The following is a 27,582-nucleotide window of genomic DNA, read 5'->3' as shown; positions in this document are numbered from 1 at the left end:
CTTTGGAGTGACACTTATTAAGGCAGAGGGTGTGAGGAATTCTTGCGTGGCTTTAAAATTAAACTTCCCCCAATTATGCAGCAGGTCAAAATGCTTCAGGCAGGGGGACCTACAGAGCAGATTGGCTTCAAGTTTCCCTCAGTAGACCACTCCTTATTTGTTACTTTGCTTCAGCTGGCACTTATTGTCTCAGTCATTCACTCAGAGACTCTGGTAATGAGAAAGAATAAAATGGTTCTGTTTACTCACAGTTCTTCATAGATAAAAAAAACCCTAAACGTATTATGTAAAAAAGTTGATTGGTTACATCACTGATCCTAACTGCTTAATTGGCTTTATTACCAACTGATTATATATCTAACAGAACACTGACAGAACCCTGATGGGAAAGATGGGGGTTCCCTGAAGGACTGCTTCCAACTGAGTAGACAATACTAGACCAAATGGGCAGATGAGTCAAGAACCCCTGAACTTGGTCCCACATCTCAAGTTAGACAGATCTCGGGTTGCTGGGAAAGAGTAGAGAAGAATCTGTGCTGAGTACCTTGAAGAATACTGGGCTGGATGAACTAATGATACTACTTTGGTTACCAGGAAACTTTTAAGACTGAACACAGGATTCTCTATGTATATATCATGTACTCTGCTACTCTCCTTTCGATTCCTGCTGTGGTTGGCAGTAATTCCTCCACTGAACAGGACGTTATGATTCAAGCGAACAAGATCTTAAGAAGAAAAACATTGGTTCGAACCAAAGGTCTACATAGACCATTTCTGGTCCCATCAAGGCTCATCCATCACTACCTCTGAGGAGCCCACAAGAAGGACACGATCCAACCACATTTTCCAGCTCATGCTCTCTAGTGCTGGACATTCAGAGCAACATTGCCTCTGATACCGGTCCTAATAGATGAGGACCAGGCTAGTCCCTGTTGATGGGCATGTTCTCTTGTGTCGAGACCCCATCACAAGTCAACTTTCAACCACCCAACAGTTGAGGCTGTTGTGATGATGGAAATAGGGAGGTGTGTTTTAGGAACGCAGGGCTGTTCCCTGCTGTTCCTCGTTCTTCCTGAATGGTTTTAAGGTCTAAGACAAGGTGTAAGGGAGAAAGAGGAGGAACTGGACTCAGTCTTAGAAAAAGTAAGTGCCACGGATTGATTTAATGTCCTTCTGCTTGCACTGATTTATGTGTTCCCATGAGCCTCTTCTGGCTGTTTGCTTTTTGGTTTAATGTTTTATATTCTTAAGGGTTGATTAAAGGTATCACCTCTCCTCCGCCTGTATTGTTTCCACGAGCACGTGGCCTTTTTCTGATTTTCCCTGGCCTTTGTTTAAACTCTGGGAAATGTTCGCTGTGCCCTTTTGTCTTATGAGCCTGTCTTTCTGTTCGCCTCCCAGCTAACTCTCTCAACGATGTACAGGCTTTGCTGAAGACCGTTGCGTGAGGCTCATGACTTAAACCTGCAAACTGTTTTCTTGCAGTGGTCGATGGCTTCACGGAGGCAACCTCCTCATGGAGGATGGCTGGCAAAGGTCAGTAAAGGCTATATTTAAACATAAAAACCAGCAACCGGAACACAACGTTGCTTTGCTTCTTGACTACCTGGGAAGTACCAGAGGCATTGAAATGAATCCAAAGCAGGAATCTAGATCCTCAGCTGTCTTCTGCATAGGCATGGACGAGCAATTACAAAATTATTTTCCTTCCCTGTATCAAGACATGGAGAACGATGATGACTTTTTGAGAAGAAACATTGTAAAAAAAAAATTAAGTGAGAAAAACGACCCTACCTGTTTCATTCTAACGCATTCCAGATCTCTCATATTGAGACAACTGCAAGTCAAGGGGAATGAAAATTTTAGCAAGTATTCTCCCCTCGTATGCCTTCTTCTGAAGTGTGATGACTCTCTAAAAATGGATATATATAATGTTTAGTTTAGACCCCCCCCTTTGGATAAAGCCCCCCCAAAAAACATCCGACATCTGTCTTCACTTAAAATAATTCTGTCTTTGCTAGGACAGAGCAAAAACTTTCATTCATTGATTCATTGAAAGGGGTATGAACAATTGGGAATCCACCAAAGGATGGCGTTGAGACCAAGAGGATGTGGCCACCTGGGGAAGGCTGGAGGGCCATATTGGGAACTCTGGAGGCCCAGATCTGACCCTAGGTTTCCTACCTCTGCAGTAGATTCAAATTTACCTTCTGCCATCATTAGCCTAATCTGAGGTTAATCAGCTTTCCAGGATCTCTGGTGGATATGTTTCCGTCTACCTTCTGCTTTCTTGGAAGGGTAGACATTGGGAACCTACACTTTGAGGGGTGTGGGTTCGGGCTCAATCTCTGAAGCATGAAACTCTGAAGTTTGGGATCACCCCGGAGTTACACATGCACATTAATTATCAATCTCTTTTTTTTAAGACATGGGTGGAAAATTCCAACCAAATGCTATCAGAGGCGAAGCATGAAACCACACTCTTCAAAAGCCAGTTCCAGCCAGCATTTGAACTCGCCTCACAGAACCAGACCTGCCACCAACACCTGCCATGAATTTTTGGGACTCTCCTTTATAGTTTTTCTGCACTACCCACCAAATATTTGAGCATAGCCTGAAGAAGTGGACCGGACCCACAAAAGCTTGCTCTGTGTTTGATTTTTTAGTGGTCTGAATGGCTTAGATATTTGGGCTGCAAAGTCAGAGATTGGAAGTTCGATTCCCCACCGGGCCTTCTATAAGTCGAGCCAGCCTGTGTAGCCTTGGGCCAGCTGCACAGTCCCAGGGTGCCCCCTAGAGGAAGGGAGTGGGAAAACCAGGTCTGAATATTCTATACCTGGAAAACCCTGCAAAGGGTCACCCATCACTCTAAGTCCGAGCCAGACTTGAATGGCACACGATTATTATTAATAAAAGTATCTCCTGCTCTTGCATTTGTGTAACTTTAAGGACCACTTGGCCTTTTCTGGATCTTTTTCTCAGCTTCTTTAAGAGGACCCCATTTCCTACCCAGCCCTGATGCGTTTCGATTGTTGATTCGTGCTTCCTCGGGGTAGAGTTTTCCCGTCTCTTCTAGCAAAAAGAACACCCACGGCTTGGCGCTAAAGCATCTTCAGATCGGTGACCGCCGATCCCTCTTCTCATTGTTTCGGCTATGAATGGAAGCGCTTCCCTGCCGAGGAGAAGGGACCCCTGAGATGAATGGGATGGGCCCTCTTCTGACTCGAGTTGTCACTTTCACTCCACAGGGGCCGAGCGGTCAAGTCGGTTGCAAGACTTCTGGTCCAGGAGGGTTTTTCATTAGAAAAAGAAAAGGTCTCCGGGAAGCCCAGACTTCCCGACTCTGGCCGGCCTCTCCTTTGATGCCTCCTCTCTGACCTCTGGAGGGTCCGTGCCCAAGCCCTTTGGTGAAACGGGTCGGATTAGCTGCCACGACCAATATCGGGATTTGGGACTCTCAATGAAGCTGCCCGGTGGTTTTGGAGTGTCCCCTGGGGCAGCCGAGGCTATTCCAAGGATCCGATGGATCCTGGCTGGCTTTCGGCAAGGATGAAATTCTTTCACTTATTTTATTTATTTATTTATTTTTATTCATTCTATTTATACCCTGCCCCCCTAGACAGCATCTACTCGGTCATATTTCTGTTGCTGCAGGTGAGGTAGAAACATTTCCAAAGTCGTTTCCTCCTGGCTTGTTATTTTCGTGCTTAGCAGTGCCCTTCCTCCCTCCCTCCCTCCCTCCCTCCCTCCCTCCCTTCCTTCTCCTCATCCCTCCCCTTCCTTCCTTCCTTCTCCTCATCCCTCCCCTTCCTTCCTTCCTCCCTCCCTCCCTCCCTCCCTTCCTTCTCCTCATCCCTCCCCTTCTTTCCTTCTCCTCATCCCTCCCCTCCCTCCCTCCCTCCCCCCCTCCCTCCCTTCCTTCCTTCCTCCCTCCTTCCTTCCTTCCTCCCTCCTTCCTTCTCCTCATCCCTCCCCTCCCTCCCTCCCCCTCCCTCCCTCCCTCCCTTCCTTCCTTCCTTTGTGTTTTTACACCTTTTTGCAAAAACATTTTTGGCTCACAGAATTCATCCTGCAAACTGTTTAAAAAGTCATAAGTGTTTTTTGTTTGTTTGTTTTTTCCAGGAGGCCAAAGAAATATGGCCCCTGGTTGGCGATGGCTCTTCAGGATCTCTCTGTCCAGACTGGAGATCCAGACACTAAACAGCAAAGTTTACTCATTTATTTAAATTATCTTATCCCGCCTTTCTCCTATAAATGACCTAAGGTGGCTTGCATCCTTAAAAGACAATATTAAATATTGCCCATTTAATAACAGTGAGTAGAGATGAACATGGACCTCCAAAGCAGTGGTTCCTGCCCCTTTGTTTCTTGGCGTTTGGGGGTTGCCAGCCTCACCTCCTCTGGCAGGCTGTTAGCTCCAAGAGGAAGGTCTTTGCTTGCTTGTGGAAGGACAGCAAAGATGAGGCCAGGCTGGCCTCCAGTGGGAGGGAGTTCCAGAGTCTAAAGGAGCAGCCACAGAGAAGGCTCTGACCTATGTCTCCACCTGTGGAAGTGGTGGGACTGAGAGAAAGGCCTCTCCTGAGGATCTTAACAACTGAGCAGGTCCTTGAGATTTAGGGGATTGAGATGGGTTTGGGGTCATTCTCCGTGGGCCACGCAACTTGCTGAAAAATTTCAGCAAGCTCCCCCAAGCTGCCTGTTCTACTCCCGAAACCAGAATTTCCAGCATGAAAGATACTCGTTCTGCAGTCGAGCTGTGTCGGCTCCGTATCTCAAATCCTAAACCAGCGTTCTGTTCAGAGCACAGCGCTGGCTGATCTGAGCCCGGGATGGCGAAGCTAGGGGTTGCAGTGAAGAAAAGAACACATCCCGATCATTTAATTCTCAATAGGATTTTTATTGCCGGCTACTTGCACTCTGTGTGTTTTCTTTTCTTTTTATGTTATTATGGCTTTTCTCTCCCTTACATTAGCTCGCTTTTAATGGCAGTTTTGCTCATTCGGGAGGAAGCCAATTCCGCCCTCCGACGCTCGTATCTGAATTAAATATGAAGGTGCATCATCTTAATTTACTGTTCCGATGCTGCGGTTCTGGTTGCGCTTTCCTTCCCACCGACATGCATCATCAGGAAAGGGGGGGGGGAAGGAGGAGGAGAGCTCCCTCTTTATTGCTTTCCGCATGCAAGGATCCCAGCCGGTCCCCTGCTCCCAGAAAGGCAGCTGGTGGGTCGTTGGATGGCACCAACGTTTTGTTGATAGCGGTTGTGTCACTGGAGGTGTTAAATCCTTCTGATCTGCCAACCTTGTACGTACGGTTGACCAGATCCCCTTAGAACCGCAGAGCTGGGAGGGAAGCTATCGCTCATCCAATTCTGCCCCTATCAAGGAGACGCAGTGGGGAATCGAACTCACAACCTCTGGCTTAGAAGCCTCAACCACTGAGCTGCTGTTCCTTTCAGTTTCTCAAACCTGCACCTCCCAGGAGTGAACAGCTGGTCCAAGTTTGAACCCCAGTGACCAGGAGACATTTTACGTTATCTGGAATCAGTTGTATAGGCTCTTGCCTTTCCATTGGACTATTTCAGTGATGTGGAGAGGGGGGATTTGTTGCTTGGGTAACAGCCTATCCTCCATATTATTCTACCCAGGCATCATGCTCTGGAGAGGACACTCATACAGAGCGCGTTACTATGGTCTTTCGAGACTGAAGGATGCCTAAGAAAAGCTAAGGGTCAGACTAGAAATGCTGTCGTTGACTGTCATCAAATCCGCATTGACTGATAACAACCTTAATAGGGCTTTCAAGACGTGAGATATTTAAGGAGTGGTTTTCCCAGTCTCCAAACCCCAGAACATTTGCATGGCAGAGCCAGGGAATCGAACCCAGGTTTCCTGAGCTGTAGTCTTTATCCACTACACCTCACTGGGTACCCCATTAAGCTACAAACACACTCCCCTAAAATCTCACATTTCCTTGCGTGTTTTCCCAGCTTCATCCCTGAACCTACTGCCCAGGATTTGGTATTAACCAGGAGGGTGTTTGCGTGGTTAAATCTAAATGCACCAGCTGTACCTATTTGATGAGATGTTTGATCTGTCTATGATGCCTCAGTTAAAGTCTGTTTAGACTACTGCAACATATTCTACATGGAGCTACCCTTGAAGACTGTTTGGCTCATTCCTCTGGTTCAAAATGCTGCAACCAGACTGTGGATCACAGCTAGTTAGATGACCAAATTGGCATGCCGAGTTTTTTTTAAATGCATAGATACTGGCTTTTGTTGTTTTTTCAATAAAATATGAGCGTCTTTTCTTCTCGGTGTTTCGATTTTTAGATTCGTTTCAGCGGAATGGTCTTTTAATGCTATACGTTTTGTAGGACTGGAAAAGTTTTAATTGACAAATTTGTAGTCCCTCCAATTATTTTGTAAGCCACATTGGGTTCCCTCAAACAGGAAGACGTTGGGACAGGAAGAAAATAAAAAGTGTGTGTGTGTGTTTGTGTGTGTGTGTGTGAGAGAGCGAGAGAGAGCGAGAGAGAGTTGTGAATTATGAAATTGGCTTCCAATTTAAGACATTTCTAGTAGGGTTTTTGAAATCTGTAAGGCGTCCCTGAGCAGCGATTTGCTTGTTTATATCTACTTCTGATCAATTTGAAATTGATTCAGGCTTTTTACAACGGATCTGGGGGGAAAAATAATCCAAACTGAATATCATTTCTGTGGTTATTATCTTATTGTTCGTTTCGATGACAGCATTTTGGAATGGTTTGTTATAATTTTGTCTTATTTTAATGCTTATCTATTTGTGGGTTTTTAGAGTGAATTGTAAAAGCGCGGGCTGTTGTGGAAGAGCTTGAGAGCTCTTTAAGGTGATGCATAAATATTTAAAATAAATAAAGAACACTCCGCTAGGTTAGTCATCTTCCGTGCTATGAATCATGAGAAAAACAGTCAATCAAAATGGTGGCGCTTTATTTTACAGAATAAAATAGTCTTTTACCCTCGAGCTAAAAAAAACAGGTGCTTTTCGTTAATTTCTGAAAATGTGCGATGCTTCAATATACACAAAGTCGATGACACGGATTGACTTTAAAACAAAGAAGCGATAAAGTGGAATTGCAAACTGCCGGATAGCTGAGTGGTTGAGGCATCTAAACCTTCATTTTTACAAAATAATAATCTGCCTCCATCTTGGGGTTGAGCATCACAGCTAGAAACGTAGCTTTGTAGCTATGAAAACTGATTTTTTGGACTGTAATAGCTCAGTAGTTTAGGTCTCTGACCGTGGAGCTAAAGGTTGGGAGTTTGATTCCCGGCTGGGCCTTCTTGACTGGGGCTGGACTGGATGACCCATAGGGTCCCTTCCAACTCTGCAGTTCTATGATGATACAGTGGTGCCTCGCATAACGAGCGGCCCATTTAACGACGAATCCGCATTGCATTTTTTTTGCCCCGTATAGCGATGATTCCGAATAGTGACGATTTATCCGGAACGGTTTATTGTCGCTATGCGGGGCACCACTGTATTGATGATTGCTCACCAGACATTATTGCTGTCCTGGTCCACCTTTTTAAATTTTGCCTCTTCTTCTCCCTTGCTAACAGGGACCATGGGCCGTGGCGCTCTGGAGAACCTACCCAAGTTTTCGTCTCTGCCGACATATCTACCTGTAAGGTATCAGATCTCCAGCGCCGAGACTTCCTTTTTCCTCAAAGAAGCCAACCAGGAATTCATGAGGAACTCGAGTTTGCAGTCTCGGATAGAGACCTTCTTTACCTACAAAGCCAGGAAGGCACCTATCATCAACGCTAGCTATGGGCCCTTCTCGGTGGAACAAACTGTGCCCCAGGACCACCTCTTGACCTCAAACATCTTTGGCCCGACCAGTAAGTTTACATTCAACTGGAAGTTGAAAGCCTACATCATGAGCGAGAAAGTCTACTTGACACGACCCAAAGTCCAGGTCCTTTTTTACATCGTGGGAAGAGACTGGGATGACTACAGCACAACGGAACAGTTGCCGTGCATGAGGGTTTTTGCTTTTCGGGAAACGCGTGAGGTTCGGGGCAGCTGTAGACTGAAGGGCGATCTTGGGTTGTGCGTGGCTGACTTGGACCTTCAACCGACCTGGTTCAACCCACCATCCGTGGTCACCGGCCGTAAGAAAGCCGCCAATCAATCCGAAGGAAGTTCTGTAGAACTTTACTACACCATCCAGGCTGGAGATGAGAAAGGGGAGTGTAGCACTGAAGATATACGGAAGGGGAATGCCATTCGTCCTGGGAAAGAAGGGGCGGGGGAAACCATGTCCCCCTTACAAAGGATCGGTTCCATTAGTCTCCACCGGACCCCAGAGACCTCTCAACTTACAGAGTTATGGTTGGACAGCAACGTGGTCATCTGGCTGCCGTCGAAGCCCGTCAAACAAGGAGACGTGGTGACCGCTTCAGTGACAGTCACTAACAACGTCACAGTGGATCAGTTCATCCTAAGGTACAATTATTTTGCATGTTTTTTTTCTCTCTTGTCCTTGGTGGTGGAGTGTTGAGCAACATAACTGGCTGATGATTCATGCAGATCAAGCCGTCTTCATTTTCGTGAATTTGCTCCAGGTTGTAGTCAGAACTTTACAGAAACTACCCGGGGGGGTGGGGGCTGAACTGAAAACTGCTCCATCACCATGCATTGCTCTGTAAAGTTCAGTCTAAAACCCAGACGGAAGTATGCTTTGAGCTCACAAAATAGGAATCATCAACATCCACCAGTGGATGGTTTACCTAAACTACTTTTGTGATGGCTGTCGTATATTGGGGGGAAATCAAATTCTCTACCCCGCAGCTCAGAGTTTATGTTGAAAAACATACTAGACATAGTCACTTTTCTCGCATTCCTAGTTTTTTTTTTTAATAGCTAGGGGCTATTTATGGTATGATCAAGGGTGAACTACATAGCCCATCAGGGTAGAAAGGCATAGGTCAAGGAACTCTTTGTCAAGATCTGCAATAACCCTGAACCCAGCGTGTTCACAGGCAGTTTCTGATATACAGTGGTGCCTTGCTAGACGATGATAATCCGTTCCACTGAAATCGCTGTCTAGCGAAATCATTGTCTAGCGAAAAGCAAATTGTCGTCTAGCGAAAATCAGTTTGTGAAGCAGGGACCCAACATTGTCCAGCGAAATTCCCCCATAGGAATCACTGTTTTGCGAATCGCTATAGCGATCGCAAAAAGTCAATGTCTAGCGAAAAAACTATCATGCAGGGTAACTGTCTAGCGAGGCACCACTATACACAGATTTCTTTGCCCCACTGTCATGGGTGTTCAAAGAGAAAAGAGATGTTTGCTCATGTACTTGGGGAGCCTTGCCAAGATGGTTGCCCCATGAAAGGGGAGGATGTCCTTAATCCTGCTCAGTGAGATTCCTGTCGTATCATGTCCAGCACTAGGGAACAGTGCTATGGTTTCTCTCCAGCCGCTCGAAATTATGTGGGATAGAAAGGAGAACAAAAGCAATCATCCTAGAAGCAGCTTTGGATTAGTTGATGAGATAATCTGCGTGGCACCTGTTTGTGGAGCGGCTAGTCGTAATCATGGCTGCTGAAACCTTTCTACATGATGCAGTTGTGCTGTTGAGCATTCAGCACAGGAAATCTGCTTGACACAGCAATATTTACTATGTTTGTTAACTACAACTCCCAGAAATCCTGGCCAGCACAGCTAGTGGAGAAGGCTTCTGGGAGTTTTAGTCCCAGAACATCTGGGGACCCAAGGTTGGGAACCACTGGTCTACGCTATAATTATAGCTCGTTGATGCCACATTTAAGTGCAATTGTTCTACCTTGTGGAATTCTGGGACTTCTAGTTTGGATAATTCCTTAGATGTCTCTACTGTAATTCAAGGGAAAGCACTGACGCCCCCTAGCAAAGAATCTTTAGTACCTCCAAAAACTTTAACTTCCAGGGCTCCATGGGATGGATTTGTGATAGTTAAGGTGGGATCAGTCCCCTTCAACAATGGTGTGTAGATAACACTCTTCCATTTCATCTATGGTGGTCTTAGAAGCTGATTCCAAACTCTTAGCTTCTGTTTATTGGGAGGTTTATGGACCATGTGGGACCAGAGGGAGCTTCTGTTTCTTGAGTCTTGATGAAAACAGAAAGCCAGTGATGCTTTCAAACAGTGGTTTCCCAACCTTGGGTCCCCAGATATTCTTAAACTCCCAGAAGCCTTCAGAACTTGCTGTGCTGGCCAGGATTTCTGGAATTTGTAGTCCAAGAATTTCTGGGGATCCAGGTTGGGAAGCACTACTCTAAAATGCTGTTGATCCCATACCCGGTGTTCTTCAAAACACCTTCCATCTGTTTATCCATTCCACAGAACAAATTCCATCCTGTTTCCAACATACAGTCATGACCCGCTTAATGATTACCCCGCATTACTACGAATCCGCTTCACAACGATGTTTTTGTGATCACAATTGCGATCGCAAAAAGATGGTCTAAATGGGATTTTTTTGCTTTGCGATGATCGGTTCCCTGCCTTGGGAACCGATTCTTCGCATTACGACGATCAAAATAGCTGATCGTCGGGTTTTCAAAATGGCCACCGGGTGCTCAAAATGGCTCCCCGCTGTGCTTAGGGATGGATTCCTCGCTATACAGGCACCGAAAATGGCCGCCGTATGGAGGATCTTCAGTGGACGGTGAGTTTTTAGCCCATTGGAACACATTAACCTGGTTTTAATGCATTTCAGCAGGTTTTTAAATTTCGCTTTACAACATTTTTTCTCTACAGTGATTTCGCTGGAACAAATTAACGTCGTACATTCATGTAGCTGCCATGAACAGGAAGGGTTGACCACGATTCAGTATTTCGTCAAAAAGCTGGCTTGCACTAAAAATAGGCCAACCTGGTTGGTTTTTTAAAAAATAGGCTCCTTCCAAGTTAATCATTCTGTGATTCCTTCTATCTATGGACCAAAGGAAACACAACAGTTCCTGCTAACCCAGCATAGTGCTCAAGAGCAACGCCCATCAGATGGAACAAACGCTGGCTGGGGATGGAGAACGCTGCTATCTAGTGGTTCAGGGCGGGACCAAATTGAGACGGGCTCGTCCTAAGAATCCCCAACCATGAAAGATGGCGGGATGGGTCTTGCTTCCTCAGCTTATCATTGAACCAAAAGATCAAACACTCTTTTTAGGCTTTGAAATCAGTCACAGGGGGACATATTACGGAGGAAATTGCTGTGATATATAGCCAGGTGTCGTACAGCCGTTGGCGATGTACGATGGGAGGTAGGGCTCATTTAGACGGAAAGTGGTTGCTTCTTCTTTTGAACTTAATGGGGAGTTTTTCTGAGTAGATATGCTCAGAACTGCACGGGCTGCGCTCTATAAAGTCTGCGCAGTTCTTTCAAGCGTCATCTTGAAAGGGATAGAAAAGTAACTTTTTGAATGCAGGAATCCGATAATGACCATTTTCCTCCTGAGGCCCCCAAGTGGAATCGGAAAATGCAAGCAGGAGTGTTGTGTGTGTTCTGTGCTGTCAAGTTGGACCCCACCTATAGTGACCTTTATAGGGTTTTCAAGGTAATTGAGATATTTAAGGAGTGGTTGTACCACTTCCGCTCCCCCAGTCAGTCTCCATGGCTGAGCGGGAATTCGAACCCTGATCTCCAGAGCCATAATCCATCACTACACCACACTGGGAATTAGTCCGTATTAGAAGACTTCAATCACTATTCTTGTGAGTGAGGACCGGGACTTGTTCCAATTTTCTCCTCACTGGCCGGATCCTCACTAGTAAGATGGAAGATTTCTGGGAAAAGAGCTGAATTTTGTTTAAAAACGCACAATTGGCACTGTTGCATAATTGGCACCAATTGCCATTTTGAAGCACCGGATGGGTTATTTGTTTCTTTGTGAACAATTGGCCAGGGCTTCTGTGCTTGCTGTGTATGGTTGCTTTCCTCTTCCAAAGGAAAGGACTCCAAAAATGTGTTGTGGAAATTATAGAGAGATGGTGGCACAAGGGACTGCTCTCCCTTTTACTTTTTTTGGATGGAAGTGTGGGATCTCACATGGATTTTGGAAGGCTTGGAGGAGTTTTGTCATATTGAAGTAGTCTCAAAAGATGGGAATATATCTGAAATGTATACAGAGAAGGGGCAGAATCTGGTCTCAGTCATTCCAGAGTACAGGGCACATAAGAATGGGCTCAAGCTCCAGGAAGCCAGATTTAGGATGAATATTGGGAAAAAACTTCTTAACTGTTAAAGCAGTATGACAACAGAACCAATGACAGTGGGAGGTGATGAACTCTCCTGCACTGGAGGAGTTCAAGAGAAAATTGGACAATCCCCTGTCAGATCTGCTTTGATTTGGGTTCCTGCCTCGAACAGGGGGTTGGACTTGATGGCCTCATAGGTCCATGATTCTGTGATTCAGGAGCTCAGAAAGTATGCTTTCCATTCTTAAAAGTCATGTCAACGAACCCATAGGAGGACTTTTCCTCTGTGCCAGGAGCAGGTCTTCTGGAAAGCTTACAGCTCTTAATTGCTCATTCAAGACCATGCTTGACCCATGACTCTTGAGAGATGCACAACTATTACAAAGATGCAGAGGCACCCAATTCGAATCCTGATGGGTCCAGACTCTTTGAAGCAGCTCAGTCGAAGCTGACACGAGGACCTGAATTTTACCAAGAGCTTGCTTGGCCCATGGTTGAAAAGCCACAGATCCTGTTTCGCTTTGCTCTGTTTTGTAAAGGTCGAGGAAACCAGCATCCTGCATGCTCAATCTCTCTCTCTCTTCTTGCTTATAGCTAATGATAGGTCTAAGTTATGGGATGTTTGCTTTACATTTATCCTTTTCAAACACAAGGAGATTTATGTAATGCCCTTACGGTCATTTATTACCCAGGAATCTCATATATCTGGGGTGTGATTACCCAAGCCGGAGAAGAACGGATGGAAATCTTCCTGCATTCAGCGACGTCTTCATTATTCAAACCTTTCTCTCTCTTTTTGGAGGAAAAAACAACAACACATGGGGTGGAAAAAATATTTCATGGAATGTTCCAGCCGAGGCACAAGTTCAGGCTTGACGGTAAAAACGCCTCTCGAGAAAGCAACCACTCCGAATATTTCAATTTAAATATGCAAATGTCTGCGGCGAAGATCTGAATTCCGAAGGCAGAAGGGCTAATGTATTTATCTTATTAGATGTGGATGTGAAAAAATAATAATCTGTCGAGTTGCCACTCTTTTGAAAGGAAGAGAAAAGAAGAGTGGACCATGGAGGAAGAGTCAATGGCCAGAATCCTATAAGGTCACTTACCCTGGTGTTAACTTCTTCTTATGTGCTGTCAAGTCACCTCCGACTCACAGCGACCCTACGAATGAGCCACCTCCAAAATCTCCTGTCCTCAACAGCCTTGCTTGGCTTTTGCAAACTTAAGACTTGTGGCTTCCTTGAGGGAGTCAGTCCATCTTGTGTTGGGTTTTCCTCTTTTCCTGCTTCTTTCAACCTTTCCCAACATTACTGTCTTTTTCCGGAGCATCCTGCCTTCTCATGATGGACCCAAAGTAGGACAGCCTCAACTTCATATTTTTTTTAATCATTCAGGCTTGAGATGCAATAGGACGCTCTTGTTTGTCTTTCTGGCAGCCCACAAAGTTCTCCTCCATCTTTCCGATGGATCAATATTTTTCTGACAATTTTCTCAACGGTCCGGCTTTTACATCCGTGAGTGGCGATTGTGACATGAAGTGCAAGGGCATCAGCCTAGAGAAGTTACGCAATGATATGAGTTGCCATCATTGCATGCCAGTTGCATGATATATTGCATGACACGGAATAGAAGGGGCCACCTGTTAACTATTGGCAGTTCTCTGTTGGAAGACACTCAACTGTTTGACTCTAGTCCCAAAGACCGGTGGTTTTCCGTCCCATGATCGCACGCCTCTAGCGTTCCTCACCGGGCAGCCTGCTGCCTCGGATCTGGCGCGGGATTGCAAAGAACAAGCCAAGACGCTGAACGCCGAGAGTGTCAGGATGGCGTGACTGAGCCATTAAAAGCTGTCAACCTGATGCAGACGGGAGTTGAAGGACCAGATTGCAGGTGGCACTGAGAAGGATAAGCAGGAAGAGTCCAACCGTTATGCGCTCTTCCCTGATGAGGAAACTGGGATTATTCTCTGTCACCATGGAGTTTTGTCTCTTTCTCCCCGCGGAGTGAGGATCCCGAAATGTTCAGGTTCAAAAGAGAGGGTTCTTGAACTGCCCATTGTTAGCTGACAAGTTGACTGTGAGGCAATGACTAATTAGCAAGGATGATAAACCATCACATTGCACAGAGAGAGAGAAAGAGAGAGAGAGAGGTTAAATGTAGCATGGAAAGAGATTAGACAGATCAGCTGAGGCAGCTTGGAATGGAGGGATCCTAATGAGCATTGATGGAGCCGTGGCTGTATGAGAATCATGCCATCACAGAATCATTCAGTTGGCCATAGAGTCCAACCTTTTGAACTTCCTGCTCAGAAAGAAAACTCCCAGCTAGCACTGGGGCAGGAAGAGGAAGCTCGGCCGAGTTAGGCCGAGCTAAGCTTCAAAGCCGTCCGATCTAGGCCTTTACCCACAGCGCATCAGATTAAGGTGGTTGTAAGGCGCCTGTAAAGCAGAAGGAACTCCCAAAATCATTCACAGGAAGGCGCCCCTTCTATAGAGCCGTTTATAAATGCTGGAAGAACAAGACTTCCCAAGTATTCAACCAGCCACTGAAGACAGCTCAATGACAGTGTAGACCAGTGGCCCCAACCTTGAGCCTCCAGATGTTCTTGGACTACAACTCCCAGAAGCCTTCACCACCACCTCTGCTGGCCAGGATTTCTGGGAGTTGAAGTCCAGGAATGTCCGGAGGCCCAAGGTTGGGGACCACTGAGGTCCCCAGCTGTTCTTGGGATTTGGGGAATGATGGTTTTTGTAGTCCAGGAAAGAAAAAAATGCCATCCTGACTCTCCTGGAGCTCAAATTTCCTCATATTGGAAGAGCTGCTCAGTTCAAACAGACTGATTTAATATATTCAGGAGTCTTGGGTTTGAAACGGTGTACTTGGAAATGCGATACTGCTTAGAAAGGGATTAAGTTTCTATCACCAAAACTGGGGAGGGGGAAATGCACGAACCCAAACCTGCCGTCGTTGTGGGCCAAAGTTGGCCAAGTTACTTCCATTCGCTGCATTTTTTTTAATCTCGGTGCCCCAAACTTCAAATGCAACGTCTCCCGCAGAGTCCTCGCAAGCCTAGGGTTGGGCGTCTGTCATCGATTTCCCGCCGACCGTCCTTGTGTACACATGGGTCTTCAGATGTGAATGGCATTGAATCTTCCCCCCCCCCCATTTTTTTCCTCCCCCGGAGCAGCTCTGAAGAGCGCCTGAGTTCAAAGTCGGTCAAACTATTGTTAGGAGATATCAAAATACCCAACCGTTTGTGCGCGGCGTTCAGGAAATCAAAGTCAGCTGCAGCCGCCTCTGGACCACCATGTTCTTATTATTTTATGTTCCATTTTCAGCAAGGGGAAAGGGAGGAAAAGATCTTGACTTTAAAAATAATCTGTTCCCCAGTTTTGCCTGTTACAGACAAAAAAGCTTTCCTAATACGCTTTAAAAAAATCAAGTTTACTCTGCATTTACAGTGCTCTGCACACAACCCAACCGGGTGAGTAAACTCTTCCCCTTCTTCTTAGAGTCTTCTTAGCGCAGCTGGAAATTTCAGGAGGTGTCCCTGCAGATCTGTGCTTATGGTTTTACATCACTTTCCATTGTGTTTTCAAAGCTCTGCGTGGGGAATAAATGAAACCAGAAGAGGGACAGTGTGAATCAAGACACAGTAAACAGAAGCACAGATGCACATTTTCCTATAATACCTGAAGCTACACAACGGACGAAAGGAGCCACGCTTCATGAAGCCAAAAATACTAGGCTAACATGAGCCGCCATGAGGCCGTCATCCTTTGGGCACATCCTGAGAAGGCAGGATTCTCAGGAAAAGACCATCATTTTGGGAAAGGTGGAAGGATGCAGGAAGAGAGGAAGACCAAATATGAGATAGACACACACCCTAAAGGAAGCCATGGGCTTGAGTTTACAAGAGCTGCACAAGGCAGTTGAGGATAGATTTTGGTGCTCGCTTGCTCAGAATGTTGTTGCCAAAAGCTAGAGGCGACTTGATAGCATCATAACAACAGCAACAACACAATCCATGCCTTATCCAACCTAATTTATTGCTCCAGGCATAAACGGTGTCCCCTCTCTCAGGAGAAAGGGGGCCTCAAATGACATAAATAAATAAGGAATCGGGAAGTCACTGGATTCCAAAATCATTTCATTTCACTCCGGGGATGAATCCGGTCACTCTGCTTCGATCAGGATCTCACGCCGATCCCTCCGGATCCAGAACTAGGCAGAGAGCATGGGCCTAGTAATAAACCCTAGAATAACAAATGTCTGGTGGCAGCTTTGGTCGTCATAGATATGTTCCTGAACAGTCTCCATGGGCAGCCCCATGCAAAGTGTATTACAGTTGCCTAGCTTGGATGGAATCAAAGCTTGAACAACTCTGCCTTTTTCCCGTTCCTCCAGATTTCCATGAAGGAAGCTTTCTAACATGCATTCAGTGAACATTGGAGACCCCTGGTTTCCCCTCTCACCTCTGGTGAGCAGGCGAAAGCATGGCTTTAAGGGACATCCCGCCCCCTCCTTGTTAGCGTCTGCTCTTTCTGATCTTTCCTCCAACCAAGATAATACTCGCACGCCAGGCCTGCCCAAAGGAAACACGAGAAAATAGACTCCAGGGTCTTTTTGTCACATCCAAAGTTCTGGCAAGTGGTGTTAATTAAGTGCCCCAGTTTGCTAGACTAATTAAGCCATTGTGGTGATGGGCAGAAATCACCCTGAACCACTTCTGTCTAGGCCTATTGCTCGTTAAGAGCAGCCTTGGAAAATGTTCATTGCGAGGAATGTTATCTTTGGACCATTTTGCTCTCAGGTTTTTTTTTTAAATGCAAAATACATTCTGTGCTCTGATGCATTAAAGGAGTTTCCCTCTGGGAAAGGACACTGTGATTCTCTGACAACTTGTTGGAAGGCAGGTTTGCCGCAAACAGACAGCCTATGAGCCTACCGGTTGGATCTGGAATTTGAAACCCCTCCAAGCGCAGGAATTTTTTTGTCAAAAGGCTGCCAGTTCAGGGTCACGTGTTTGCTTCATCTAGGAGAGAAGTGGAATAATCATCTTAGACCTGCAGAGCTGGAAGGGATCCCATAGATCATCAAGTCCAGCCCCGTCAAGGAGGCTCTGTAGGGAATCGAACCCCCAATCTCTGGCTCCACAGCGAGAGACCCAAACCACTTCATGTTAATGTAGAAAAGCTTCCATTCAGTTTGCAGCAGTTATTATCATCTTAGACCTGCAGAGCTGGAAGGGACCCTGTAGATCATCAAGTCTAGCCCCTGTCAAGGAGGCACAGAGGGAGAATCGAACCCCCAACTTCTGGCTCCACAGCGAGAGACCCAAACCACTTCATGTTAATGTAGAAAAGCTTCCATTCAGTTTGCAGCAGTTATTATCATCCTAGACCTGCAGAGCTGGAAGGGACCCTGTAGATCATCAAGTCTAGCCCTTGTCAAGGAGGCCCCACGGGGAATTGAACCCTCAGACCTGCAAAGATGGAGGTGACCCTGTCGATCGTCAAGTCCAGCCCATGTCAAAGAGGCACAATGAGGAATCGAACTCCCAACCCTCTGACTCCACAGCCAGATGCCGAAACCTCTGAGCTATCCAGCCAGTGACAGGACAGATATCAAATTGAAAAGAGAAGAGGCAGGATTGTGATATGGAGTTTCCTAGAGGAGGGCATACCTCCTGAACAAGATTACTCCTGGGAAAAAGAAAGGATACTTTCTTTTGCAATACATCCATTTTTTAAAAAAAGTAGCCTGTTGCTGCAAGAATGACAGGGACGAGTCGGCTGGTCAAACATATCCTCGTAACTCGTCTCAGAGTGTCTTGAAGGCGAGATGAACTTTTCACCCATGGGCCCCGAATCCGTGAATCAAGGCCCAAACATGGTTCATCAAATCATAAGACGTTAGAGCTGGTATTCAAGAGCATTAAAGCTGATTCCGAGAAAAGATGTAAGGAGGAAGCAGTAAATGAGTTTGAAGGATGATTTCCGGAAGCATGAGAAGATGAAAATTTATGACTTTTGAAACATGCAGATGATGGGGTTGTAAAAAAATCTTTGCCCCCTTAATGACGACTTCTGTGTAATGGAGCATTTCTGGAGTGTCCCTCACCATCTCTGCTACAGGAATGGAAGAGAAATTAGTTTGGAAAATGTGCATGCATGGATCGAACGGAACCACGGAGAGCCGTCCATTCTGAACCGTAGGGGATTTGGATGGTTGAGAATGGCCGGACGGGGGAATTAAAGTTTTTGCCGTCCGCGGAAGCTTCATCAAAAAAACGGTCCGAGGCTTTAGAAGAGAAATGTACGGGTCAAAGTGTTGTGCATACACGTGCGTGAGTGTGTGACTCATCCTAATATGTAGGTCAGCTTTATTTTAAAACCCAACATTTGCTTTTGATCCTTTTAAAGATGTCCCAGGGAACTTAGCAGATGGAACTCTTGCCGTTTGGAGGTAAACAGGAGCCTCCATCGGGTCATAAAAATAGCGTTGCAAACGGCACACGGGCCATGTTGAGTTCCTCTTCTCGCGATTGTTTTCTTGTCTCTTTCTTCGATTTAAGCCAGCACTGGTAAAGGTGACCGGGGGGGGGGGAGGATGCATGCGAGGGATTGCGATGCTGATTAGAACTCGTTTTCTGGATGTAAAACTAGGACAGGGTGATTAAAAGGAGCATTTTTCCCCCTCGGGTTACGGGCTCGCAGGCTGTGGCAAGACTCCGAGGCCTCGTTTTTTGACGAAGAGGTCAACAGTGCACTGCCGTTCGCGGTTAGCAACGAAGCCGAGGAACGATTACAGGGAAGAGCTCGGCTTTATAAAAATTGTAATCACCCCCTTTGTGTGGCATCTTTTTTTTTTCTTGGCTAGTGTTTGTTCTGGGAAGAGAGATTTATTCAACGGCTCGGATTGTTGAAAGCCGAGACAATCGGGAGGTGAACCGAGCCCCCGTTTGAGAGATGCCTGGACATCTCTAAAGAGGAGGCTTGTGTCTTCAGCATGTGTTCGAGGAACCACCGGCTCAATATTGTCCTCTTTCTAAACCTGGACAGAGGTTTTTGGGGGCCCACCTGTAAAGGCCCCCCAGGTTCCCTCCCCACACCCAGGGGACCACTTGACGGAGGTGAAGTTCAACTTCATAACTCCTGATTGTCTAAGTGCCGCAGCCTCCGGACGCCTTGACAATCCACAAAGAGCGTTTCTGATCTGGATCCAGGTTCTTCTGCTCCTGCCTAACTCTTACGTGTGTGGAAGAGGATGACAAGGAATATTAAAGGGAGACATGCCACAATGTTCAAGCTTGGCAGGCTTCCCGTTTGCCTCCGCGACGGCGATCCTATTACCATTAATGCAGCAAGACCTTCCTTGTGTAAGGGAAATATTTATGGGGTCTTCGGAGACCTCAAAATGAGCCTTCATAAAAATGCGCTCTGCCAAGTACGTCTGGGCAGATTAGAAACAGATGGTTTTCAGGGGTCTGACGCCGACCAATGTGAAGGGAGAAGGGGGAAGGAAAAAAAGAGCAGGCTTGCTTTTATGTGTCTTCCCTCTGCTATCCATCACCCCCTTCTCCAACGTGTCAGGTGAGGCCAGCCAAAAGCTTTTACTGCACTTTTTAAAAAGTTAGCTTCGCTGAGTGCTCAGCAAAGAACATGAAGCAATGTTCTTGTGGGGGAAAAAAAAATAAGCTTGTCAGGAGAACCCGGAGGTGGGTGGTGCATACTGATCAACATCTAAAGTTCTTATCTTCTGGTTGGAGTCCAAAGTGATAAGCAGGCAGCCAAAGGACGAGGCAGGGATCATGGTGGTGTTGTGCCATGGTCCTCTTGGGTCAAGAAACCCAAATTGTGGAGCCCAATTGGATTGAGGTCAAGGCTGCCTAAAAGACCTCAGTGCATGGAAGCGACCAACGATGGCCAAGCATCTCCAGGGGTTGAGGGTCGAAGGAAGCTCGAGGAACTACTTAGAGTATTGGCCTCAAGGAGGGCTCTCATGAACCACTCAAACGCTGGAATGAACACCTCATCACCTCCAGAGCTCACAACACTGAGCTCCCCCTCATTGTATTTGCATTCTTTCTTTTACGAGGAATTTTACAGCCTTCATGCCCGTTGAAGAAATGGTATGCGCACGGCGGAACCCACATGTGCAAAGGGATCATCTTACGTAGAGTCACAAAATGGGCTCCAGATGGAAAAGAAAACAAGGTGTACAAAAGATGGAAGAAAAGGGTGAAGGGGCTATGTATTATGCAGCTACATCTGTGTTTGCAAATAAAGTAGAAATACATCATCATTGTCTTCATCATTGGCTTAGACCTGCAGAGCTGAAAGGGCCCCTATGGATCATTGAGTCCAGCCCCTATCAAGGAGGCCCAGTGGGGAATCGAACTCTCAACCAGACTTAACCACTGAGCTGTACAGCAGTTCCCTACATAGGAGATGTGTGCAGTTGGCTTATGGACAACCAGATCGTCTCCTCTCCAGATGCACCAATTACAGTCGTGCCCTGCTTGACAATTACCCCATTTAATGATGAATCCGCTTCACGATGATGTTTTTGCAATTGCAAAAGCGATCGCAAAACGATGTTTGAATTTTTTTTTCTGCTTAGCGATGATCGGTTCCCTGCTTCGGGAACCAATTTTTCACTAAACAATGTTTTCAATGGCACGGATTATCCTCGTCAAGCGAGGCACCACTGTATGTTGAAGGTGATCACAGGCAGGGCGGGTCCTAGGGATGAGATTTCCAGGTTTCTTGGACTACAAATGCCATAATTCTCCATTCTGGAGTTCCACTTGACAGGGAGGCACCTTATAGACAGCTGAATGTGGCTCGGTGAGAGAAAGGCCTCAATTTGGAAGGCTTTGTGGCTGAGCTAGGCCTAGCTCTGCTTAGCTTCCTGTTAAAGCTCCCAGGTAGCACTGGGGCAGGAAAGGGATGCTAGGCCTAGCTAAGCCTCAACGCCTTCCTGTTGAGGCCTTTCTTCGAGGTGAGCCACATGCAGGCGTATGTCAGTCAGAGCTCTCAGAATGGAGAATTATGGGATTGGTCATCCAGGCAATCCAAAATTTCCATCCCAAGTGAATCTGTCTGTGGAGGCATCACCTGAATAAAGATCTCGGCTTTGAAAGAAAACTGTATTTTACTAACATAATGCGGTTCCTATCTTACAAAGGTCAGGATGTGCTGAAACAGCGACTGATAAGATAGTGGGGGCAGTTGATTTGGCAGGCAGAAAAGAACGCAACACACACACACACAAACATTGTACATTTCATTGCCATCAAACCGTCCGCCATCATTCTGTTTAATCAAGGCAAAATTCCTTCTCATTAAGCGGCGTCGCTTCATTACAGCCCGGGGTGAAATCAAATGAGTGGCAATGATTTAATCAACACCTGATAAAACCTAGTCAAGGTTGGTTTGTCTCTCTCTGTGTGTATGTGTGTGTTTTGCTGTTGTCGGTGCTGTCACTGCTTTTGCGCTGGCGCTCTTCCTTGTCTAATGAATAAACTTGACCTAGGTTTTATACGTGTTACTTTTTATTGGCGTTTTTAATTGCCCGCCCCTACGATGGCTTGATTATTTCCGCCTGAAAAGGTTAGCATGCTTTGTCAAGGCTGGAAACGTGTGTAAGATTTCTCAGGACGGCTGTCCGTGTGGGACAGAAAACCTTTGTATGGAAACACTGGGAAGTGAAGAGTTTCTTCACCTATCCTGTTTGCCCGCACAGAGGCACAAATGGCAGGACTGGCAGGCCATCATCATCATCCCATTCATTAAAACAGTGGTTCCCAACACTGAGTAAAACTCCCAGAAGCCTTCACCAGTAGCTGTGCTGGCCAGGATTTCTAGGAGTTGAAGTCCAAGAACATCTGGGGACCCAAGGTTAGGAACCACTGCCTTAAAGACTAAGAAGATTTATTGGGTGTAAGGCAGTGCTTCATAATTATGTTGTAAACTGCTTTGACTACTGCATTCACTGTCAGCAGTACAGTGGTGCCTCGCTCTACGAGGAATTCGCTCTACGAGGATGCTTTTGCGATCGCTACTGCGATCGCAAAAGCGATGGCCCCAATGGGTGAAAATCGCAGAGCGAAGGTCGGTAAGCGGTTCGCTTACCAACCTTCGCTTTGCGACCCGCCGATCAGCTGTTCCGCAGCTTCAAAATGGCCGCCGGAACAGCCGAAAGGGCCGGGTGCAGCATTTTCGTGCCCTTGGTAAGCAAGGGGAGGGCGCGAAAACGCTGCCGGAACAGCCGAAATGGCTGCGCGCAGCGTTTTCGTGCTCTCCCCTTGCTTACCAAGGGCGCGAAAACGCTGCGCCCCGCCCTTTCGGCTGTTCCGGCGGCCATTTTGAAGCCACGGAACAGCTGATCGCAGCCATTTTCGTGCCCTCGTTCAGCGAGGGGAGGGCGCGAAAATGGCTGCCGGACCCCAGAAGCATCGCTGAACGGTGAGTTTTCAGCCGATTTGGAACGCATTAAACGATGTTTAATGCGTTCCAATGGGCTTTCCCGTCCCGCTCAGCGATGTTTCACACAGCGAGGGTTAATCCGGAACGGATTAACCTCGTTGTGTGAGGCACCACTGTATATGTCTATGAAACCAATCAGTCACCATCCGTATGGTGAAGTTCACCCAGTTGTTGCCATGCTTGCTATCATTCTTGCTATGCTGCTTATCCCACAGGGCCTATAGCAGGCCATGACAAGGGGAGGGTTTTTCGAGGCAGGACTGTGCTGTTGGCATCTATAGGGGGTTCATGACCATCCTATGGGGAATTCTTTCCCTTGCGCTGGTCCCCACAAAGCTGAGCCTCACAAAAATGGGTTGAGCCTCACAAAATGTAGTTGAGCCTCACAAAAATGGGTTGAGCCTTACAAAATCGTCTAGCAAGGCACCGGTGCCTCGCTAGACAATTACCTTGCAAATAGTTTAATCTGCAAAACGATGGGTTTTTGCAAACGCTATAGTGCTTCGCAAAATGATTTTCCCTGTGGGCGATTTTCGCTAGACAACATTTTGGTCCGTGCTTCGCAAGACAGTTTTTTTGGGATGGTTTTTTGCTAGACGACGATTTTGACAGCTAGGTCTGTGCTTCGCAAAACAGTTTTCCTATGGACGATTTTCGCTAGACGATGATTTTTCCCCCATTGGAACGCATTAAATAAATTTCAGTGCATTCCAGTTGGGAATCGTGCTTTGCTAAACAATGTTTTCACAAGACAGCGATTTTCGTGGAACAAATTAACATCGTCTAGCGAGGCACCACTGTATATGAAGAGAAGAAAGCATCCCACTATCCCCCTGCCTGCATTTTAAGATGAGGTTGTTGTCTATTGAAGACACACACACACACACACACACACACACACACACACACCGAGAGTACTTTCAACGAATAGGAATGGCGCTTCTGTTATGATCCCCTTCTCCACCCACAGAAAAGTGCTCTGATCTCTACTCCTCAAAATACTTTGACACTTCCCTCCTCACCTAGAACAATGGAAACCCCACAATGATCTAATGTAGCAAGAAAGACATCCACACTTATCTCCCTAATGATAAGGTTGTTGAAGGCTACATGACACCAGCTTTCCAGCTCTTGACAATCAAGGGCTGATTAGCCAGCTTCTTCAAATGTAATCTAATGTTTTTCCAAATCAACTGAGACCTACACTGCTATGAACTGGCCATTATCATTAAAACTGGAGATGATGGCTTGCTCCTCCAAAGACTTAGCAGCACCTGTGTTCTCCCCTGTTGGAGAGCTTGATCAAAGCAATGTTTGGAATTCGATGTCAACCTTTCAGGGCCTGCTCAGATTTCCTCTCCAGGGCCTGGATTTGGAGGGGCCTCCATATCTGTAAAGGGATGAGAACGTCTGCCAAGGAGCTTCTTTGAAAAGATAACTATAGCTGCTAAAGGAATGAGTTGATGGGGGACTGCATCATCTCATTCTTTCGCTGCCTGCTCCCTGTGATAGAACCCTCACCAGGTTTACCGAGCAACAGCAGTAAGGCGATTGGCTGGAAGAATGCAGGAGGAGAACCAATCCAGAAGAGCCTGCAGAGGAGAGAGAAAGTTAAATGGGATCTTGAGGAGGGCGGCTGGATAGAAAAGTGGACTAGAACTTGAGAGAATTACCACATTTTTCTGTGTATAAGACTATACTTTTTTCTAAAATCTTTAGACTAAAAATGGAGGGTCGTCTTATATAGGGATGTAAGCTGAGGAGAGAACAAAAATAAGTGGAGGGGAAAGCAGGGATCAAAGTGATCCTGGAGGGCTTTGATCCCTGCTTTCCCCTCCACTTGCTAAGCCCCACTTAGGTTTCTTAATTTTGAGTTAGAAAAGTGGGGGGCGTCTTATACATGGGGGCGTCTTATACACAGAAATATACAGTACTTTGTATCTGGATGATGGAGATCAGAGGATTGAGCGCTACAATGCAACACAGTTAAGTAGAACTCTCTTTCATTTCACCTGTTGTTTTGTTATAATGAAGAATGATCTCTCCTTTTTAAATCTTTCAGTCTTAAAACCATTTGGGATCATGTATTTTTAGGCAGGCCTATTCAACGTAAAGGCATTTTAAATGGGATTCATCTCTGTGAAGGCTGATCACACTCCTTTTCTTGGTTTGACTTCATTCACAATATTGTTGCCCAATTTGGCTGGGGGCTGATGGGGCTTGTAGTCCAAATCCCACCAAACCCGGAGGGGCTGATTTGCTCAGTCCATAAAACATATCAAAGGACATGCTCTCTCTCTCTCTCTCTCTGTGTGTGTGTGTGTGTGTCTGTGTGTGCCTGTGTATTGCTTTCCAGGCGCTTTTAGGGGTTTGATCAGGAGAAGGCTGGCTGCGTGAAAAAAGAAAAGAAGGCTTTTATCAGGATGCACAAATAGGTTCTCATTTGAAAGATGGCTGATGGCTTGATTTCGTTTCAGAAACAGACAAAAGAATGATTCATCCAGACAATGTCTTGACCTCACAGCGGAGTTTTGCAAACGTCCTTACAATTGTCAAACTGTGTGTCTCTTGGCTCTTCATCGGTTAAAGGAGTTTGATCCCCCCCCCCATTTCTCATATCCCCCTATCGACATGACACGCTTTGTACGATCTTTCATTTTTCAAGCTGCCGGCCCTCATCGGCCATGTGTGTGTGATGTTTTCTAACTCGTCGTGCTTCTTTGCCATCACCTCTCCAATGCTGGAGTGTGAGCCGGCCTCCCCAGAAGAGCGAGAAGTGAAAGCCAGCCTCATCATCTTAAACGTGCAGAGCTGGATGAGACCGTATGGCCCATCCACAACTTTGTCAAAGAGGCAAAGAGGGGAATCAAACCCCCAGCTTCAGGCTCTGCGGCCAGATGCCTAAACCACTGAACTATCCAGCAGTTTCCTAAATAGTACCTAAATAGAATGTTAACAAAAATTCTAATTGATGAAAGAGTAGTGACAAATTTTATTGAGAATGGGACACGGGACTAGGAGAAGAATACATTAGTCAAATCTCAGTCTGCTCATCTTTGATGACCCTTCATAGGCTCTATATAAACAGACCTATAGATTTAAAGGAAGAGTGGGCAAAGTTTAGCTTTTAGTTCTTGGTGGCCTGCATCTCCCATCAAGAATAAGGAGGATGCGGAAAACTTTGGTTCAGTATCTAAAGAGTCAGCCTGATTCAGAGGTGGGAAACAGAATGATGTCCAGGAGGGCACAGATGTTTCTCCTTCCATCTCATCACCCATGTGTCCAGCTGCTGAAGACAAGCACGTCTGGACAGTCCAGTTTTCACTGGCCTTGTTTCCGATTTGGACATGGCGACGTGGCTGGGATCCGTGAGAGCAGGCTGCAATTTCTCCGCTTCCCGGTCTCCGAGTCACTGATTGAAAAACTAAGTATGGAGAGGTTTGGGACTCCCTACGACGTTCAAGAGCAAGAGAGCCCTGTAACGAGAAGTCTAGTGTAATAGAAAACCACTTAGAGCCGCATTACGAATCCCAGCCTATCTCCTCCGGCCTGCAGAGTTGGTTCCTCCTTAAGAGATCAACAGAACTCCGAGGCAGCCCTTCCTCCCTCTCCTCTCTCCCTCTCGCTCTCTAATTTTTTTAAGCTCCCAAATGGTGAAAAAGGAAAAGGGGAAAAAATTAACTTGAGTACATTTCCCAAATGTGCAACTGCAGGGCAGTAATACAGAACAGATGAAGTCAACGAATAACATATGCAAGGGATCCTGCACTGGGTAAACAACTTGCTAAGAAGAGAACGGCTTGGGGGCAGCAAAGCTGATGCTGTAGTTAAGGTGAGGTGTTTGGGAGGCCGGACCTGACTGTCGTTGCTGGTCCCAGTTATCATCACGTCATAGAATCATGGAGGTGGAAGGGGGCATCGAGTCTGACCGCCTGCTCGAGGCAGGAATCCAAATCAAGGCAGATCTGGCAGAGGGTTGTCTGATTTTCTCTTGAATGTGTTGGAGTGCTCATCATTGGTTCCATCGTCGTACTGCTCTAACAGTCAAGAAAATTTTCCTGACATTCAGCGGAAATCTGGCTTCCTGGAGCTTGAGACCATTATTGCGTGTCCTGGTCTCTGGGATGATTGAGAACAGATCCTGCCCCTCCTCTGTAGGATGAAGTCTTTGAAAAGTGCTGTCCTATCTCCCCTCCATCTTCTTTTCTCAAGACTAAACATGCCCAGTTCTTTCTGTCTTTCCTCCTAGGGCTTGGTTTCCAATCCCCTGATCATCCTTGTTACCCTCCTCTGAACTTGTCCAGTTCAGCAGCATCCTTCTTAAAATGTGGTGTCCACAACTGGCCGCAGTAGGTGAGGCCTAACGAGTGCAGAATAGAGAGGGATTAATTTGTCACATGATTTGGAGACTCTACTTCTTTTAGAGGAGACCCATCGAATCCATGGGATGTGTAGAAGACTTTACGTTCAGTAGTTGATCGGCTGGGGCTGTCCTTTTTGAGAATACAAGACTTGATGGAAAAGACTATAATGCGGGGAAGAGTTGATGGAAGCAGGAAAAGAGGAAGACTGAATATGAGATGGGCTGACACCCTAACAGAAGCCATGTCTTTGAGTTTATAAGAGCTAATAGGGGCTGTTCAAGACAGGGCATTTTGAAGGTCACTCATTTGTAGGATCACCGTAAGTCAACAGCAACTTGATAGAACATACCAACAAGACGTTGATTCCTGAGGTCTGTCATGGTTGGCATAAATAACTGGATGAAGTCTACAGACGTCTGCCTTACAATGAGTTGGACCTTGTTCCACTTAGTTCAGGACAAATATGTACGAAAACAAATAAACATTCT

The 27,582-nt window shown here is 46.2% G+C and overlaps 1 protein-coding gene across 1 annotated transcript in view; it reads left to right on the top strand.

Moving 5' to 3' along the window:
* The window catches only part of TMEM132C (transmembrane protein 132C), a 137,323-nt gene that overhangs the window by 51,181 nt on the left and 58,560 nt on the right, over positions 1-27,582 (top strand). The window contains exon 2 of the mRNA XM_072983077.2: positions 7,607-8,495. Coding sequence (XP_072839178.2) covers positions 7,607-8,495 — 889 coding nt within the window. The remainder of the gene's footprint in view (positions 1-7,606; positions 8,496-27,582) is intronic.

This window comes from Pogona vitticeps, chromosome 14, assembly GCF_051106095.1.
Source record: "Pogona vitticeps strain Pit_001003342236 chromosome 14, PviZW2.1, whole genome shotgun sequence".
Lineage (NCBI taxonomy): Eukaryota > Metazoa > Chordata > Lepidosauria > Squamata > Agamidae > Pogona > Pogona vitticeps.
The sequence above is the reverse complement of the archived record's forward strand: the minus strand, read 5'-3'. Positions and strand labels throughout refer to the sequence as shown.